Source organism: Cynocephalus volans, chromosome 14 (assembly GCF_027409185.1).
Source record: "Cynocephalus volans isolate mCynVol1 chromosome 14, mCynVol1.pri, whole genome shotgun sequence".
Lineage (NCBI taxonomy): Eukaryota > Metazoa > Chordata > Mammalia > Dermoptera > Cynocephalidae > Cynocephalus > Cynocephalus volans.
In genome coordinates this window covers 89,665,598-89,686,029 of record NC_084473.1, presented here as the reverse complement: position 1 = coordinate 89,686,029, position 20,432 = coordinate 89,665,598, and the positions used below count along the sequence as shown (strand labels likewise).

Below are 20,432 nucleotides of genomic sequence, written 5' to 3'. Positions count from 1 at the left end.
TGCATCCACAGCAGCCCTGGCGCCGTGTTCCCTGTTTCGAGACTCGCTTTTGCAGCTACGAAACAGTTCTTTTCCTGCTCCACACTTCAAAGCTGTTGCCTGTAAATGGGGCAGCCTCTCCTGCCGGGGGCAAAGTGGCGTTCAGCCCCCACGACCGGCCACCAGCAGCGGTCCTCCCTTAAGAGATGGCAAGAGGAAGGTCCACAAGTTTCCCGGCTGCCTGAGGCCCAGTGGCCGCCTTTTCCACCTCAGCTACTCCGCGCCAACCGCCGCAGCCACCGCCATCTTGAAAACCCACTCATCATTTCTTCTTAGTGCCTTCTCTCATGACTGGATTGATGAAAATACGTGCACTAATAAACTAAACTCAGTGGGTCATTTTTCAAGACAAGTATGTAAGGCCTGAGGGAAATTAATAGATTCAACCGTTGATTAAGATTACCACTTGCCAGGATAGACTAGGCAATTAGGAAGGCAAAGTTTCTTCAAAACAAAAATCCTCAAATGCTAGCCATTTAGGTGTGTGTGTTTGTGGGTGGGTGGGTGGGAGTGCGGGTGTGACATAAGTACATCTTTTCAAGGCTGTTTCCTTGTCTTGAATGATTTGCTTTTTTTTTTCTCCCGAAAGCATGTACTCAATCCAATCAGACAATGGTCTGGGGTGAAAAGGCTATAGAGATCCACTCTGTGGAAAGTGGCCACTTGGATGTGTGTTTATGCACAAAAGAGCTCAAAGACTAAAATTCCTAAGTGAACGCAATGACAAGGTAATGGTTACCTTCTGGCTTCTTTTTAGTTCTGCTATCTTTTAGCAGTGGTTTATTTTCCATGGAGTTTGGTGATGAATTTCCTTGGAGTTTGGATAGATTCTGAAATAAATTCATCCAGGAACTTTTAGACATCACTTTTATGCATGTTTGTTGGGATTGGAGTGCATTTTAGTTTGTTTTTTATTGTGAGGGGATGGAAGTATTTGTGTCTATAGAAATCATCATATGTTTGCTTTCATGGATTATTTTTTAACCCTATTAGGTGACCTGTCTAGGCTGTATTTGGTTTGGGGATAGTGAAGTTTAAAGCTGCCGATTTAGCTGGATGGGATTCTTTTATGAGTGGAAGGAACCACTCATGCAGTTGGGTGAGTTAAAGATTCTTCTGTGATGTGTATCACAAAGATAACACTTGTTAGACTGCTTTTTGAGCAGTGAAATAGCTTCCTGGTTTGCACATCAGAAATGTTAAACAGTACAATTCATTTTGTGCAGAAGCACCACAGCTTCTGCACCTCGCTAGGGTGTCAAAGCCCCTTTCCTTTTCAGAACTGGCCACAACATCCCTATCTGCTCTGGTGGTGACTCTCTCTTGGAGAGTCCCTCTCAAACCAGCCTGGTTGTGGAGCAGATCGATAGCCCAGGGTACTGGCCCATCCCGGCCTGCTGTGGGAAGGACATTGAGGGTGGAACTGACCTTTTCCAAATCCAGCCTTCCCCCGTTTTGTCTAGTAGGATGAAGGCATGTCTCACCACCTAAGGCAATGCACTGCGGCCCTAGAAACTTGCCTCTTAAGGATATTTCCACCTCTTGCCTCATATTGAGATATAGCAAACATTTTAGCACCCAACCTGCAGGCTGACTTCTCAGATTAAACTCACAAACTCAATGTGAGAAAGAAGAGAGCCTCACATCTCCTTGACAGCCAGCCGGTCCTGCTGCTGCACAACCACACACTAAACGCAAACGGCACATCACCACCAGCCCACTGTCTCCTGCAGTCCTGTGCCTTATTTGTGAATGGGGTTTACGGTTTTTTCCTATATAGTATCTCCCAAATCTGTTAACTTGAAAATCTGTTCAACTCAGGCCTAATCCAGGGTTTTGTCAGCTTTTTGGCTTATGCTTTTTTCTGAGTATATTTAATGTAGCCTTAACTATAACATTCTTTGAACTTCAGGCTTTTCAGTATTTTTATCATGTACGACATCATGTCCCTTAACATCATTACTAAAAGGCACACAATAAAGCATATTGCTTTACCTATAGAGTCACATGAAGAAATTAATACATTTTTTACCTAATATTTTAAAAAGAGAGAAATGAGTTGCTGAGGAGTCTTCCCTGTTGCTCATTGCATTTTTCAAATATGTTTCTTTTAGAGGGTGTTAACAGTGGAAGTGGAAAGAAATTACCCAATTTCAGAGACATCATATTTTTTTTCCTTTGAGTTTTCTCAATATGGCAATGTATGAGGAATTACCCAGTTAATAATCTTTAGTTATTATAAAACATGCTCCTGATTGTCACTTCTTACAAATAATAAATTATCATCCTAGAGTTTCTTTCAAAAAGGTTCTTTGGGGTCTACATTTCTGGCACGTGGCAGTGTAGAGTGTGGTGGTGGCTTAAGTTTTCTGGCTGGGGACCACAGGAAGCCCTGCTCCCATGGAAGGTACCCTGTGGCTGTAGTAACTGCATTCTGTTCTCTTGTTTTGGCAGGTGTTCTTTGTCTCTGTTCGGTCTGGTGGCAGCAGCCATGTTTATTTCATGACTTTAGGCAGGACTTCTCTTCTGAGCTGGTAGAAGCAGTGTGATCCAGGATTGCTGGCCTCCAGGGTCTTCAAGGTCCTGAGAACTTGGAATTCCTTGCAACTGGAACTCAGCTGCACTGGTACAGCCAGGACAGCTGTGTGTGCAGACATCACGTGCTGGGTTCTCTCTCTCCCTTCCTTCCTGCTCTTCTTTTACCAGTTTATGCCTGTTCTCTTCTTTTCTTTACTCAAAAATAAATCAAGGCTACAGCGCAGCTGATGCTGTTCAGATTCTACCATCAGGTGCTATAAGTCTTTGGGATTGAGCTTCAGACTGGGAAGCAGACACTTTCCTGCAGCTCCAGAATTCCTCATCTCTGAATGACTGTCTTATGGGTGTCTGAAGGTGGCGACAGTGAACATGCTGTTGGTTTTACTGGCAGTGGGCACAAGGAGGTGAAAAGTCGTGGTATAAGGAGCAGTTTGATGAAGCACAGGGCAGATTTAATATAGTAACATTAACAATGTATTTAACTGACATTCCTTTCTTTGTAATGTGACAATATGTGGACAAAAGAAGGTGCAGGTTTAAGAAGTTAATATTTATCAAATGTGAAAGACAGTTACTAGGATAACTTTTGTGGGTGGGGCTAGGGAGGTGGAGTGGGATAGGTTAAAGGGTCTCATTTTGTTTCTCTGGATTTTGGGGGGTGGGGGGGTGGATCGTTGCCTAGAACCCAGTCATTTTTCTGTGTACCCGGTTTTGCCTAAATCATGAGCAAATCATTCTAAAAAAAGAAAAAGAAAATATGTGCATTTTGAATAATGGCCAGAACTTTGTCGTGTGACAGAATTAGCACTGCATCAGTTAAAGGTTTAATTTTTGTTTAAACCTTGAAGTGCAACAACATTTTTAGCATAGTCTGCACTTGCAGAAGAAAAAAAACCCTCAATCCACATGTTTATTTTTTTGGCCTACCTCATTGTCTTTAATGCATTGAGAGGTGATTTAGTTTATGTGTTTTTGGAGGAAACCATTAACATTTAATTTAATCTTAATACCAAAACTATCAGATTGAAGTTTGACTATTATTTTGTCAGAAGCCTCAGCAGGCCCAAGAAAACTGTCCGTGAAAGTGGGAAATAGTCCTACAGCTAATGCAGTCTGCTTTCTAAGGATAGAAAGCAGAACACTTCAGTATCACCAGATGCAGCATTAGTGGTTGATGGGGCCATTTCAGCCTACGACACAAGAGATCTCATTGTTCTTAACTGGGGTTTGGTTGCAGACAGGTGGTCACGTTAGAATAGTCACACAAACTGTTCAGTGTTGCAGGAACCTTTTCTTGGGGGTGGGGGTATTTCCCTTTTCTAAAAATGCAATGCACTAAACTTATAAGAATGTAGTTAATTCTGCTTATTCATAAAAATGGCATCTTTCTGTGTTTTAGGTGTAATATCAAAGCCCTGGCTTTTCTTGTTTTCTCACTTGCTCTCTTGTTCTCTGTTTTTTAAACTGGTTTTACTTTATGGATATGTTCGTGACATTTGTAATAAATGTCATGAGTAATAACTTGGTTCACGGCTTTGTGGTCATTTCCTCTAAGGGTATAGATGTCTTGGTGAGGAGATGTCTTTGTGAGGAGTGGTGCTTGCTTCTGCTGTCTTACTTTCCTCTTGCTGACTTCTCAGTGGGAATGTTGTGCAGCAGCTGCCTTAGGCTTTGTTCACCAAACAGAAGCTGGGTGTTTCGTGGGCTTAGTCTTCTCCCACTGTGGTTAATTTTCTTTTATAGCATGAAAATGGGAATTTTCCTCTATTTTCCCCCCTAAAATATGACATTCATTAGTACCTATTTGCCAAGGCTTTGCCAGCTTCTGCATCCCATTTGGCTTCCATTCTGACCATGTCATTCTCTTACTCTTGGTTCAGCATTTTCACTAAAGGCTTTCCTTTGAACTTCAAAAATCTAGAAAGAAATACAGACACTCAACAAATGCCGGAAGAACAGCTGGTCGTACGCTCCCATACAGACAAAATCAGCTAAGAAAGCCTTACTTTCTTTTGGAGGGACAAAGAGATGGAAAAGGATTTTCCGTTTGTGTGACTTTGGAGTAATGCTAATGGCCAAAGCAGAAAGAACTGGTTCTTTTTTGCTAGTTTGTAGTTACCCTAGAGAAGGTTGAGAGTTGATCGCACCTTTGGAAAGGATTTGAGATAGACTGGGTTTCCTCACCCCTGGACTGTAGTCAGAACCAAGTTCCTGCTGGCCATTTCCTATCCATGTTTAGGCTTTTCATAAGATGAAATGCACCACAGTGAACACACAGGTGCACATATCAAAAGAATAAAGAACAGCTTGGCTAATTGCAGCTCCTCCTTGGCTTTGGAGAGCAGCAAAAGGTGGGTAGGTGTCTTTGAAGAAATTCCAAATGTCCAATGCCAATAAGGGAGAAGTGACAGAAGATGTGGTGTTGTGGTCCTAGATTATGCACAGACTGAAAGCCGATGTCTATAAGTCAAGCAGCAAATAATACAAATGGTGTTTCATTGGAATTACTGAGTATTTAAGAACTTGACAAAAAATGGCTTTCCCTTAAGAGGGTGTGGTAATGGGACCTTGGGCGCAGGTCAGATCGTGGCTGTTCTGCTTGCACTGTGCCAGGCACCCAGTGCGTCTTCTCTTGATGACTGCATTGCTGGGCTTAATCCACTGAAGCTGGACAGCTGTTTGTCCTTCTGGGTGGGCCCCTGGTGTGTCCTTTCCTTGACTGTCCTATCCTCTTTCCCTTCTTGACTTCAATATCTTGTAAACCAAGACTGTTGCTACAGCTTGATGCAGGTACCCAGTGAGGTTTCTCCATAAAAGGCTATAAGCTGTTGAAATTTTAGGTTCTTCTAGGGAAGGAATGATTTTTTTCCCTTCTACAGGGTAGTGACTTCACAGTAGTGCCAATATGGCAAAATTACAACAGAAAGCAGTGTTAAGATGATGCCATTAAATGTGGAACATTGGACTGTTGCAGGAGTGCTGTACACAGCAACACAAATATGTCTCTAGGTTTAGTCAAGGCTTTAATGATTAATACCTTTCTGTATTTAAATGAGAGTAGCCCTTTTGTCTATTGAGTTCTGTGTTTTGACTTTTTTCTCACGCACGTAGTGTTGGAGAAAATGTTTATGAAAACAGTTTCCTTACACTCATGTGCATCACATATTTATGGTTTATTTTAGTGATTTTTTTTTTATGGGTTATTTAGGTTTTTGTCTTAGTTGTAGCACAGTTATGGTGATTCATAATCCCTAATTTTCCAATTATAAATGCTAAATAGTAATATAATGACAAACTGCATCAGATATACCAATTATAAAGCTGCAAAGCAGACTAGTGGCAAGTACACCCCCCCTTTTTTTTCAGTGCTAACTTGTCTACTGTGTGAAAACCACTGTTGTCATCCTCCCCCACCCCCTTTTCTTTTCTTAAATAAAAGTTAAAAATGACACCTGTTTTATGTGGCATGAGTTTCAGTGTTTTCTTCCTGTGAGGATCCATATTTTAGACACACCTCCTGCCCTGAGCCACCCGAGCCTGAGTGGGCTCCCACAGCCCGCTGTCTCAGACAACAGGAGCTTGCCCAAGGGATACCCAGGCATAGGTTATGAAAGTAGCCAGCGTTTGTCCAAAGGTCTCAGAGATGAAATGGGTGATGAGCTCTTTATTGCCATGTTCCTGAAGCCAAAATGGAGTAAAGCTCATCCTTCAGGAAGAGTTAAGGTTGGATTTTCTCAAGTCTAAATTGGATCAAAAAGCAAAATAGCATGATATCTGTACCTAATAGGACAACTAAAGTGGCTCTTTCTCAATTTGGCACAGAAATACTAACTTGGCCTAGTTACTGGAGCTCCTTCAGTGTAAAGTCATTGTGCCTAAGTGCTGGGGTGCCCCATGTATCCCCCATATGTCTAGTTAGTGTGATCCCCATTTGACAGATCTGGGGCCACCTTGCCAAAGCCTCCAGGGCTGCCCGTGCTCCATCATCATCAGTTAAACGTAAGTCCACTAACTCGTTTGTGCTTCGTATTAGATGCATGTCCTTTATTTCTCCTAAGTGAAAATGAAATTGTAAATTCCTAGGCCACCTGATGGGTAAGTTTTTTCCTTTTCCTACTTGCTGTTTATTGTAGCTGGTGGGCGATTAGGAATAAAAGTCTGGTGGAGTTTTCTTCAGACTGTCATTTATGTCTTCTACTCCAACTTTCTCCTTCACTGGCTGAGATTTCACTTAATGGAAGTGAGGATCACATCAGCCCCTCTAGCCAACACCAGCGCTGTGTTTGGGCATCACATTCAAAGAAGCAGTAAAACTGCTTCTTTCTCAACCATCTGTCACTTAAAAAAAATGCCCATGCTTCACCTTAGAAGTAGTTGGAGTATTTTAAAGAGTAAAATCGTTAAGGAACTGAAAGTTGGGAATAGGATAGAAGAAGAAATGTGTGCTCACATATTAGGTTCTCATACCTGACCTACCTCTGTCTTCATCTCAGGGTTAATCATATTTTATCCGTGATTCAAAACCTTCCCAAAAATGTCGCATCTTTGCCTGTGCCCTGCCTAACTTCTCTGTGCATATCGAACTCTATTCCCTAATGGCTTTGCATAGTATTATCTTGTTCACTATTTTCTGTCAGGTACAGGGGCTGCATATGAGCTGAGATTGTTCTTAGATTTAATAACCATTTATTAAATTTGACTTCTGCTCTGCTCTTCTTCTCCAAAAAACTACCAAACATTGTGCTGTACAGAGCAGGCCCTCAGATTCTCTGGTCGTTTGCTTAAGTAGCATGAGAGAAAAACTCTGGTGTTAATCCAAGGGAAAACGAGCCCTCCTATGCTGTGTGGGACCAGGGAGGAAGGGCTGTGGTCTAGCCAGGCCCCAGGAGGGGTGCGGAGCTCTACCACGCTGGGCATGAGGCCACCTTGTCCTATGACAGGCCCATGATACTCACCAGTCCCCAGCTGTGGCTTGGTTGCTGTAGCAACACTGCAGGACCCTTGATTCCTAAGTCCAATCCTAGTTTGCTTGGTTCTAGGCAATTTGAACTAGATGTTGCAGCACAAAGTGATAAAAAAAAAAAATCTTCATTTCTATTTTGGTCTAAGGCGTGAAGTTCTGGTAGCGTATTGCCAGAAGCTCTGTGGAGGGATGTGTATGAACCTTGAGCGAAGCAGTCCTGCTGCTTCCTTACATTTGTTTAGACATATGATATAACTACAGCCATTAGAAATGAGTGTTAAACAACTCCCCAATAAGTGATCCTGAATACATCCTTTATTCAGTTTTAACAGCTTTATTTATATACTCACATACCATGCAATTAACTCTTTTAAAGTACACAGTGCAAGGGGCCTCCCCTGGCTCACTTGGATGAGTGTGGTGCTGATAACACCAAGGCCATGGGTTCGGATCCCTATATAGGGATGGCCGGTGTGCTCAGTGGCTGTGCGTGGTGTGGACACCGTGCTGAGGGTTCCGATCCCCTTACCGGTCCAAAAAATAAAATAAAATAAAAAATAGAGTACACAGTTCAGTGGCCCTTAGGGTTCTGCATTCCTCACTAACACAAGTTTTAAACATTTTTATTACTCTGAGAGGACATCACACACCCCTTTGATGTTACCCTCCAATTACCCCCTCACCCCCAAAGCTTTACTCTGGTCCTTTGTGACTGGCTTCTGTCACTTAGCATAATGTTTTTTGTTCACTCATATTATAGCATTTATCAGTACATCATTTCTTTTCATTGGCACCCTAGGCTCTTAATGTGTGTCACTGGTGCCTTCCTTCAGCTTTAGGGCCAACTACCTCACCAACAGCCAGCTAGGTCTGCAGCCTCAGACAAAAGCCACAGAGTTAACCTTTCACAATTCAGGGGAAACAGCCCAAAGAGCCACCCCAGAAATGGATTCCTATTGAGGTGTGTTTTGGGTTTGAGCTCTTAGAAACCCAATGATCCCCTTCCCCTGATGGAATGGAGGCCCATTCTGGAAGCACAGCTGCCGTTCCTGCAGACTGTGTGCTGCCTGCGTGAGAGTGAGCCTCCAGCCCATAGCTGCAATCCGGCTACTCAGGTTGTCCCTCCAGCAAGTGTGCTGTCCCTCAAGAAGGGACATAGAACTGGCCGTGCTGAGATGGGGTCCTCTTCTCATCCTGGCAATTACATGGAACTATCTTGTTTCAAAAAGGCTGTGTCTTGTCAGCCCCTCATGTGTTTCTTACTGGCATCAAGGATATTTCCTCAGTGCTGCCTCCTGGAAGGCCTAGTTGTCCCCTGACCTTCCTTTGCAGGGTACATCATTGAGTAAGTGTGGGCACTAGTAAACTTCTGGGAACTTGGTGACATTCTGATCAGTCTAACAAGTTGAGCAAACGCTGTGTGCTTAGCACAGTCTGAAGGTATGGTGCGCCTCTGGGGAAATGCGGAGGAGTTGACTAAAATGTAACTTGGAACAGTGCTTAGTGCATTCCAGATGTTAAAGCAGAGCCTTTAGTAACAGTGCATATGAAAGAAATTTACACTCTTTAGCTACAACAACATGTAGCTACCAGAAAAGCTGGTGTGAGTTTGGACTGTGGATATAGTTTTGAAATGAGAGAACTTGATGCCCCCACTGTGGTCACATCACACGTGGATGCACTCCTAGTGGGGTCTGCAACAGCCTTGTCAAGAGGAGCCCAGCTGGAAAGGGCCCAAAAGCTAGGTCCAATAAAGATTGGTTGAAAGAAACGGTAACAAAAATAATTGTTAGAAGTAATGTGAGCCTCAGATCTTTCAACTGAGCAATGCGTCCTGCTTTGGGGTTAGTAACGATGCTGATGGCAGTAGGGTTTTGTGTCTGTTTTTTGTGCACCGGGCGCTGTGCTCAGAGCTTTTGTGCATGTCCCCTCAGACTGTAGAAGAGGAGACTTGGGGTCCCATTTGTTGTCTTAAATTTATTTGGAGAGACATTAAAATGCAGGTAGAGTTAGGAAAAGTAGGTTGTGTGTACAGGGGACAGAATGCCTGCAGTATGAACAGGACAATCAGAATTGTCCAAGGGGATGAAATGGGCAACTTCAGAGTTTGGCCAGGCCCGTGCCTGTCAAGGTGGCCTTTGTTGGGATATAGAGGACCTCAGGTCCCTTCGGTGCCCTCCAGCATCTGCCTGCCTTGGGGTGGGTGGGGCTAGGTATGTACCAGGGTGGCAAATAGTCCATGAGCCACTAGGAACACTTTTGAAACCATGTAAAGAATGGCTCTGCTATCCTTAGTAACAATGTACTTTTGAGCAAACAGGTGTTCAGGTACCAGTCTGCAGAATTTCTGTGGGTGCAGCAGAAGTGCAGTTGGCAGTGGCAGAGGATGGAACTTTCTGCAGGACCCGTAGGTGTGTCTCACCACTCCATTCCCTCCTTCTCTGGGGCCTCTCCGTGGAATGATCACCACTCTTGATTCCTCCTTCCCAGTAATGCGGCCGGCTCCCTCGTGAACCTACAGCAACCAAGTTAGGAATTCTGCAGACCTTCCCACCACAGGAAATGGGCAAGCCCTGCTGGATCTGAGATCAGACAAAGTTGTTCCATCTGTCTGGCCCTAGAGAGCTTTCTACATTTAGTCGACCCTTGAGGTTGCTAAAGAGAAATGACTGCCTGTTCCCAGACCCAGGTCTGTCTCAGATTTTCAGTCTTACTTAAACATGGCATGCCAATATATAAAGCTTATTAAAGAAACATTGATATGGATTTTAGGTCCAAAGTCATAACGTTCTTCAAAGGTCAAGTACTGAGAACAGATACTGCATTGCTATTGGAGTGTATGGATATCGTCAGTCAAATGTCATTGTCAAATTTCTTATTTTTTGTTTTTAGTTCTTTGATGCCCATAGGCATATGATCACAATTTTAAAACAGTTACCCTTGCAAGATAACTTAAAATGTATATGAAGGCAGCAATCTTGGAATTATTTTTTAGTGATTCAGAGTTATCTCAAGAAGTCAACATGCAACACAAGCTGTCATTTTTTGTTGGTCTGTAATGTAGATCTATACATTTAATTGTGCAATTTAGAGTTTTTAAATATATTTCACAATATTATTTCAGCATGTAATCAATATTTTTTTGAAAAATGGGATAGTTTACATTCTTTTTTTCATACTAAGATTTTGAAATGTGTATATTTCACACAGCGCATCTCAGTCACCGCGAGCCACATTTTCAGCACTAGATAGCCACGTGTGGCTAGTGGCTTTATATACAAAGTATTTTTAAAAGTTCATGGAAAGGTTTGTATTATCTTTTTTTTTTTTTTTTGACAGCTGGCTGCTATGGGGATCCAAACCCTTGATCTTAGTGTCATCAGCACTGAGTTCTACCAACTGAGATAACTGGCCATCCCCCACATTATCTTTCTATTTTATTTTTCCATGAACTTTTTGAAGTATCCTTGTACATTATCGTGATTAATCTCCACGTAGTGTCTTTTGAGATAAGCATTTTTGTCTACCTCTTCCCAAGCTCACAAAAGTTAAGTAACCTGCAGGAGTCATTCTACAATTTATTAATGAGGAGCCAGAATTATGACCTTGTTTGCTAATCTCCAAAGGCTATTTTTTTCATACCTCAGTGCATATAATTTTGATTGGTTTAAGGGAGTTTTAAAAACACTCATTTTTCTGAGTTAAAGGCTTACAGAATAACTGAGACACAGTTCCACTCCAATCTCAGCTGGGATACGAGCCTGGGGTGGGGTGGGATTCTGATCCATCTCATTCATTCACATTTTCATCAAGAAACCTTGATTTTAGAAAATGGGTTTTTCCTCCCATTTACAAAGATTTGTCCCTTGGCTTTATTAAAACAAACATGAGAGAGACAAAGATAGGCAGAGGACATAATTTGCAAATCACAGGGGGTTTAATCTGGTGGTCCTGGAGCCTAAGGAGACCTCACTCTTCCCTGTGGGACTGACGTGGCATGTTTTAACACTGAAAGTCTCCCTGCCACATTATTAGTTTACTAAAGGCCATGAGGAAGGATATCAACTGGGATTTTTTTCACATATCCCACAAGGAGTCAAGTGCTGTAGGATCTGTGCAGCTGGGTGTTTTCCTGAGGCACGTAGGTGTTTTAGACAGAATGCCCTGTCCTGTGTGGGGGACAGTGCTCAGTAAGGAACCTCTGAGTCTCTGGATGGGAGCGAACTAGGGCCCATCCTGCTGGGAAATGAAGTTGTCGGGGACTTCTTGTAGTTTGAGGAAAACCCGTTCCACCATTACGTCCAGACACAGGTTTCTGCTGTTGTGTAAGCTGTAAAAGAAGGAATGGAACAAAGACCCATGTGGTAGAAACTGAGAAGTGGAGCGGTAGCCAGTAGCTGTGTAACCTGGAGTGCTCATGGTGTGTTCACATATGATGTGGTCACTGAGCAACAAAATTTTGAGTGTCACGTTCTCAAATCACTCTACTGTTTCCATAATTCAGGTTCTCTCCTTAGAGTCCAAGTGAGAATCTTCCTGGTGTTGAAATACAATTCTGTTGTCTTAATTTATAATCTTAATTCTAGAAAGCTAGTTGCAGGTGTTTTTACCACATCATTTACGTGGAAGCCATCGTTTTGAGTTGGGAGTAACATAAGAGAGTGCTTAGCCTAGAATCTGCCAGAAGTAATGGCTTTTTATCATGTGGGATTGAACCTTACACAACATTCCTCCAACATAGGAAATCAAGTTCAGTTTTCTGAGAGCCTACTTTTTAACCTACATAAAGTAAGCGCAAAACGTCTGCATCAAATTGAGTGTATATGATTTTATGCACTGAAGCGTTTATCCATTCAATAAATATCTGTGAAGTACCATACTTTGTACAATCCCCTGTGTTACATGCTGAGGTTATTGTACAGAGTGAGGGAAGACGATCGGATTTTAGTTCAGATTTTAAAAGGAAGTTCCCAAGATGTGGTGCATCAAGAACCCTGTGGACCACCGAGAAGAGTCCAGCACAGGCTCAGGTGAGGAGGGGCTGTGCAGCCTTTCCAGGTGTCACCAAGCCTTGAGAATTCATCAGATCCCCTCAATGGTTGGTGAAAACAGGGGGCTGGGCCTCACCCTCCGAGTGAGCTCCTGATTCTAAAGATCTGAGGTGAGACCGGGCAATTTGCCCTTCTAACAAATTTCCAGGTGGTGCAGATGCTGCTGGTCAGGGGACCACATTGTTCCATAGAAATCATTAGCAAAATACGACAATTAAGGACATTGGAAAATGTGTTAAGATAAGACAAGTTCAAAATCATAGAATCAACACCCAGCAAAGAGAGTTCAGGCCAGAGTGGAGAGAGGCTGTCACTTGCTCACACTTCCTAAACCTCATTGGAAAATTCCTTAGCGAGAAGGAATCAGAGACTGACGCCCAGATCTGTTGTCTGTCATTATTGATATAATGTATGTTTCACATTTTCAGCTGTGAGAAATACTAGAACAGCTTGTATTGATTCTTCTCACCCGAGCCAGCCCTCCCAGGGGCAGTGACGGATTTTGCATTTCAGAGTCAAAACAAGGCACCTGGAAGACAACTTCACTGCCAAGACTTCTGTTTAAGAGTCCAGGTCCTCTGGGGAAGTTTGGTGGGGAGAGAAAAAGAGGCATCTGTTATGGACCTGTTATGCTCCCTGCCTCCCCACCCCAACCAAATTCATATGTTGAAGCCTTGACCCCCAGTGTGACTGTATCTACAGATAGGACCTTCAAAGTGGTAATTAGGTTAAATGAGGTCATAAGGGTTGGGCCCTAATCCAATAGGACTGGTGTCATAAGTAGAGGAAGAGACAATAGGATGTGTATGTACAGAAGAAAGACCACATGAAGACACAGTGAGAAGGCGGCTGTCTGCAAGCCAAGGAGAGGCTTTAGAGAAACCAACCCTGCTGGCACCTTGGTCTCGGATGTCCAGTTTCCTGAACAGTTACAAAAAGAGTTTTTGTTGCTTAAGCCACCCAGTCTATGGTAGTTTGTTATGGCAGCCAGAGCAGAATGACACAGGGTCCAACCAAGGTGAGAGGGTGGGCCTCCTGAAGCTGGTGAAGGGGATGGGTTCAGAAGAGGAGTTCTGCAGGTGCAGACTCATCTAGCCCCCACCAGGTGGCAGGACCTCTGAAGAGGTGAGGTGTCATGAAAATGTGTGGTCACAGGAGGCAGAGCCCCAGGTGACAGATCCCATAGGCTAGAATAGTGAATGTTCCTGTGGACTGAAGAGTGCAGACCTGCCTCCTGCTTTCAGTTGACTCATAAGCCACAAAGGTTCTGGGACAGTCCTACAGAGAAGCAGCCATCCCCAAACATGATGGAGGTTGAATTTGTCAACATTTTAACCAGAGGGGGCTTGGATCAGATTGGATCTGATTGCTTAAAATAATGTGCCACTCTTGCCCTAATGGAGCAAATTCACGTCTACTACAGAATGTGTAAGAAAATAGTGGCTAAGCTTATACTTTTTAAAAACATTTCATTATGGAAAAACTTAAATATATACAGAATTAACAAAAAGAATGGACCCTTATGTATCCATCACCCTGCTTCAACTATTATCAATTTATGGCCATCTTTTAAATCTGTTTTCCCATTCACTTTCCTCATGGATTATTTTGAAGCAATTCCCAGACATTACATCATTTTATCAATAAATGTTTCAGTATCCATCTCCAAATCTACCAAACCATTATCCCACCATAAAAAACTAACAAAAATTCCTTAATTTCATCAAGTATTCATTCGGTATTCAGATGTCCCTGTTCAGCTCACAGTGTTTCTTTCTTTTTTTTTTTTTTTAACGGTGTGTTTGGACCAAGATCTAAATAAGTTTAGCACATTGTAATTGGTTGATACATCCCTCTTTTTTAAAGTATTGTCAGGATTATTGATGCCCAAATGGCCCCAGCTTTGGCCAGTGGTCTCTTCAAGTTGGCTCTTGGGTATTTTAGTTGGCTCTTGGATAGTGGTCTTTGCTTGTTTTCTTGCGTTCAGGCGTGACACATTCCAGTTCATTTTGTGCATTGCCTCCCGGGCCTGGAATCAGCCGTTTCTTCAGGACTTGGGATTCTTTTCATGGGAAATCATATTTGGGGACCACAGTCTGGTGGTGGTTTTGCTCACTGCTACAAAGTTGGCCATTTTTCTGGGTCTTTTCAATGTAAAGAGGATTTTTTTAAGTGATAGAAAATGCATCGTGGATTTATACTGAAATTCAGAATGATAGGGTATTTCTTTAACCTCTTTAGTATCATCATCTGCCTCTCTTTCTCTTACCTCAACAGTCCCATTGCCAATAACACCAACAGTATCATTCATTTGCCAGGATACCCATACCACAGGTTCAGAATAATATCACAATGATCACTAGTAATGTGATTACTGAAAACAATTTAAGGTTTGTTTGGGAGTAGGTTTTGTTTTGTTTTTTTGTCCTTAGAGTGGTTATGCTACCAGCTTGGTATTTCATTTTGCTTTACATTTTTAGGGATTGCTTTTAGTTTTATAATTGTATAAAATATCACCTTGTTCTAAAGTCAAATCTACAAAACAAAATCTAGTCAAAGAATTTAAGCTTCCTTCCCTCCATCAGTGTCTTCCTTATCACTGTAACTATTTTTATGAGTTTTTCATTTATTCTTCCATTTTAGAAAAATATATAAGCAAATGTGTTTGTATATTTGTATTCACTCTTTGCCGACCTCACTTTCCCCGCATGCTTTATTTAATTATATATTCCAGAGATAACTCCATAGCCACACAGAAAGATACTTTGCATTTTTTTCACAACTTTTTTGAGGTACAATTTTCATACCCTAAAATTCGTCCATCCGAAAGGTCCGGTGAGTGAGTGTCAGTCTGTTTATGCAGTAATGCAGCTGTTGCCCCAATCCATTTTAGAGCATTCAGTACCCTGGAGAGCCCCTCCTGCCTCTTTGCAGCTGGTCCTTGCTTCCACCCTGGTCCCACTGCTGCTGACAGCCGCATAGGTCCCACTGGGTGGCCCTCCTGACAGGTGTTTGTCTGGTCTTTCCAGTCATTCTAGTCTTTTGATACTTACATGATCCTCCAATTAATAACCTTGTGCACATGTCTTGATTGAATTTTTGCCACCATATCTTTGGAATAGACTCTTGAAAGCATTTCTGGGTCAAATGGTAAATGAATATGTAATTTCTCTAAATGATGCCCAGTCTCCCTCTGACGAAGTCATACTATTTCTCATTCCCAGCAAAAGTGTAGGAGAGTTTCCCCACAGCCTCGCCAACAGAATGTATTAAACTTACAAATTGTATCTCAATATTGTTTTTATTTGCATTTCTCTTATTGTCAAGGATGTTGAGCATTTTTCCACACACTTAAGAGCCATTTGTATTTCTTTTCCTGTAAGGTATCTGCTCCTATCTCTTGCCCACTTCTGTATTCTTTTCTTTACTATTCTCAGGAACTCTATATGTTAGTGATAGTTTTTTGTGTGTCATAAGGTACAAATATTTCCCCCAGTTTATTTTCCATTTTACTTTTCTAAAATTACTTTTTACACTGGGTAAAACAAATTTTATTTGTATGTAGTCAACAATCATGCTTTCCCTTATTTCATCTAGATTTTGAGTCCAAAAAAGTGTTCCAATCCTGATTTTAGAGGAATTTGCTCATATTTGCTTCTAGTATTTAGTTTCTTTTCTCCTGCTCCTTTTTTAAATGTTTCATTTTCTGATGTGTCTGGATTGATTCTCATATACAGTGTGAGCAATAAATCTGATGTTATCTTTTCCATATGATTATCTTGATATCCCTTAACACATTAAAAAGCTCATCTTATCCCTGCTGATTTGAGGTGACATCTTTATCATATAATAAATTTGTATGTGTAATTTGGGACTATTTATGGATCCTCTGTTTTGTTCCATTTGTCTGTCAGTCATGCACAAATACCTCATTAATTTAATAGGGACTTTAAAATATGTTAAAATGCTTTTTTTGTTTATCAATTTAAGTACTTGTTAACTCCCTGTTAAGAAAAACAAGGCTTTGGCTAATTTACTTCTCATTTCTTATTCTTTTCTCCAACTTTTCAGAATTATATATTTTCACTCTTCTGTTGGTTAAATTTCAATTAAAGGTTAGTTCTTCAGCAACTTTTAAAAATCAACTTTATTGAAGAATAATTTACATAGAATAAAACGTAACCGGGCAAGCGAGTATGTGAGCTCTGACCCGGCTGGCTCTTTCCGTGGGCGCTGGAGGCCGCCTCTTCCGAGATGGCCACACAGTCCGTCGTGCTGGCGGGGTGTGCATATCGAGCCCCGATACAGACAGTTTCCCCAGCTGACTAGATCACAGGTGATTCGGGCTGAGGTCTGCTGTGCAGCCATGTGGTTCTGGATTCTCTGGCGCTTTGGGCATGACTCAGATGCTGTGCTGGGTCACTTTCCATATCCAGATCCTTCCCAGTGGACAGGTGAAGAATTAGGTATCCTTCCTGATGATGAAGACCGAAATTGTAGACTCAACTCTTTATAAGAGCAAGGTGAGAATTTCAAGAAATTACAGACTTCATGTTGTAAATTAAACTTGTAAATTTAAGAATGAGGAAAAAAAAGAATAAAATGTAACCATTTAAAATGTACATTTTGATGAGTTTTGACAAAATTACCTCTGTAAATACCAGGACTATCAAAATAAACAACACATGAACTTTTTTTTAGTAGTACCACTGTAGCTTCCTGCTCTAGCCTGAACTGGTTGCTGTCTAGGTCTACTGGTCAGATCTCATTCTGGGACTTCCCTTCCATAATCACTGTTCCATAGGATTAGATTTCAGATGCTTTCTGGATTTCATTTCCTTCTCTTTTTTGTTTTCCTTCCTTATTTTCTTGAAGCACATCCTTGAGTAACTTCCTCAGAAAGCACATATGGGAAGAAAACGTTAGGTCCTCTGTCTCTGGAAATGTTTATATTCATCCCATGTCTCATAATTGATTGATAATTTGCCAGGGAATAAAATTCCATAGTAACATAAATTTCGGTCAGAATTGTGAAGATATTGTTCCATTATCTCTGTCACTTTGTTGTTGCTGATGTGAGGACTTAGTACTTGAAAGTTTCCCTTTCTGGAAGCATCTTGGATTTTTCTTTTATCTTTGGTGTTTGGAATACTTTGAGTTTATTTCAGATTCATTTATTCAATATTTTTTTTCAATTATTCTAGTTGACATTTAGTAGTCCCTCTCAATCTGAAGTCTGATGATCTATTATTTTGTTCCCTAATTTCACTAACTCTGGCATGGCAGGAATTCATTTGTTGGATGTTCTACCTAGAGGATTCACTCTGTCTCATTTTTTCTCTTTATCTTTTTGATTAAAGTTTTTGACTTTCTGTTTCTGCTTGTTTACTGAAAAATCTTGACTTTGACTTTCAGCCCCTTTACTGATTAGTTTTTTCATTTTGGCAATCATTTCTTAATTTTCTTAAGTTCAGGCAAGGGCATCAGAATAGTATGTTCCAGACCACTGAGAACAATTAGAAACATATGACTTTCTCCCGGATTTATATTTTGTGAATGATTTTCACTCAGTTCCTGCTTCAGTGATAGAAACAGCAATCAACGAAACCCCATCTTCTTCTATATCTGAAACATAACGTTGCTTCTAAATTGTCTGAATATTTTGATTTTAATAATAATTATACACTACCAAATGAACATAGTCAGTCCAAAGGGATATACGCACACATAAAACTCAGGGACCTCTGGGTTTTTCTTTTTCCTTAAACAAACAAGCAATCAAAGCAACAGAAAAACTTTATGCCCCATGAGAGGAAGGCAGTGAGTCATTATCCTAAAACTGTAGATGTGGATACAGAGGCAGAGAGGAGTCATCAGAATTTGCCTTTCCAAGGCCATAAGTAAAACCAATTCTTGAGAGCTAAATAGTGCCTACATCTCTTATTGGACTCTGTCCACATAACAACAGAAATCCAAATTGTGAAGGGTCTTTCCCAGAGTAGCCAGTAGGTCTAAGATTTTGTGGAATTGCTGTAGCTCTCCTGTTTTTCTCTGAGACACTGGTGCTGTTTTGTTTTGGGTGGTTTTTTTTTTTTTTTTTTTTTTTTGGTAGCTGTCTGGTAAGGGGATCTAAACCCTTGACCTTGGTGTTGTCAGCAAGAGACACTGGTGCTGTTAAGGTGAGAGGTGGTGGGATTTAGAGAGTAGACTGGAACTTGCCCTTTCAGATAGTAGAAGCCATAATGGAGTTGTTTTCCCCAAGGCTATTTGTTCATCTAGACACAGGCTGTCCACAGCTTCCCAAGCCTGTGATGTTCCTGAAGCTCCTGCCTGAAATGTGTGGCTGTTAAGGCCCCCAGTGGTCCTGGTGGCTCTGTCAGACTTGAGAGAGACTTTTCACCACTGAAATGGCCTCTTTGAGTGCTCATCCAGTATTGTTCAAAATTCAGTGTGGTCTGATCTCCCCCACTCTCTTGAGTGACAGCCTGCTTTGGAGATTGGTGGAGTGTAGAACTGGCATCCCAGGAATGTCTTGGGTATTCCATGAGGGGTTTTCCCAACAGGCCCCAGGCAGGCAGAGCAGCAGATGGAGTGTCCTCCTGAGTGTTGAGAAAGACCTGGTTCCTTTTCTCTACTCACCCCTGGGAGTGAGTGAGCTGCACAGGGCTCCCTTCCTTCTCCTGGCTCTGGTCCACTGACCAGCCAATGTCCTCTACCAGAAGCCCCAAAGAACTTGTCCTTTTTATCTTCAGTTTCACAAAGCTGACACGATGCCGTGAGCACCTCTCCTGACCTTAAGCCACCTGCTGAAAGAGACATCAGCCCTAGGAGGGACTCTGCTACAACGAAGTGGAGGATGAGATTCTGGACACTTTCCTATGCTTCCCTCATGCGTTTCTTGCTCTCATGAAGGCTGTACTTTGCACTTCTCTTCTTGGAAACAGCAGGAGGTAGAGCTAGAACTGCCAACTGAATTCCATGTTAGAATTACCATTCCTATACAAGAGGCCACCACTAAGGCAGGTATGTGGAAAACTTAAGTCTTCAGCCTGGAGTGTCAGCTTCAGCCTGCAGGGAAGCCCCCTGAGTACTTCCTCACCTCTTTGGATGCCTGGCACTCTGATCATTTCGATTTTAAAGCAATGTGGGTAGTTAAGCACTCAGGCTCTGAAGTCAAAGCACTTTTAGCTGTGAGATCTTGGGCAAATTAATTATCATTCCTAAGCTGAAATTTACCAATCGATAAGATTGGGTAATTTATCTATCTCATAGAATGTTCATGAGGATTAAATGAGATAATATATGGAAAATTCTTAGCTTAGTGCTTGTTTTATAATAAGAGCTTGATCTCTATGAGCCATAATTATTTAGGCTGAACTATATGCACTGATAAAAGAGAACGTACATTGATTAAATTATATGAAGAGTTGTAAGTAGCTGATATCCGAGACTTTTCTGAGAGGTTGTTTGATAGAGGATACTTGGAGGGACTAGGGATAGCACGTGACAGAAACAGAGAACACTGAAAAGCGTGATCACAACTCTACCCGGACATGTTTCTTTCCAGAATCCCTCAATCAAAAGCAAAACTAGAGATAAGGTCTAGATCTAGATTCACATTTTTCCATCGGAGCACAACCGCATCTTGCTTATTTTTGTGTTATTTTCTCAAAATTATTTCACTTTCCTTCTTTGGGGAAAGTTACCCTGGTGTGTAATTCTAATTTTGACTTATTCCCAAAGAGACATGAATTTACAGGTTCTGCCTCTGTGTGTATCATGATGGGCAGCCAGTGAAGAAAAAGGACATTTGCTGGGGAAAACTCAATGGTGTTTCATTC

General features: G+C 41.7%; 1 protein-coding gene across 1 annotated transcript in view; it reads left to right on the top strand.

Annotated features, from left to right (window-relative positions):
* The window catches only part of LOC134362639 (mitogen-activated protein kinase kinase kinase kinase 4-like), a 53,859-nt gene extending 51,282 nt beyond the window's left edge, over positions 1-2,577 (top strand). Inside the window, 3 exon segments of the mRNA XM_063077820.1 lie at positions 629-706; positions 709-767; positions 2,494-2,577. Coding sequence (XP_062933890.1) covers positions 629-706; positions 709-767; positions 2,494-2,577 — 221 coding nt within the window.
* The last annotated feature ends 17,855 nt before the right edge of the window (positions 2,578-20,432 follow it).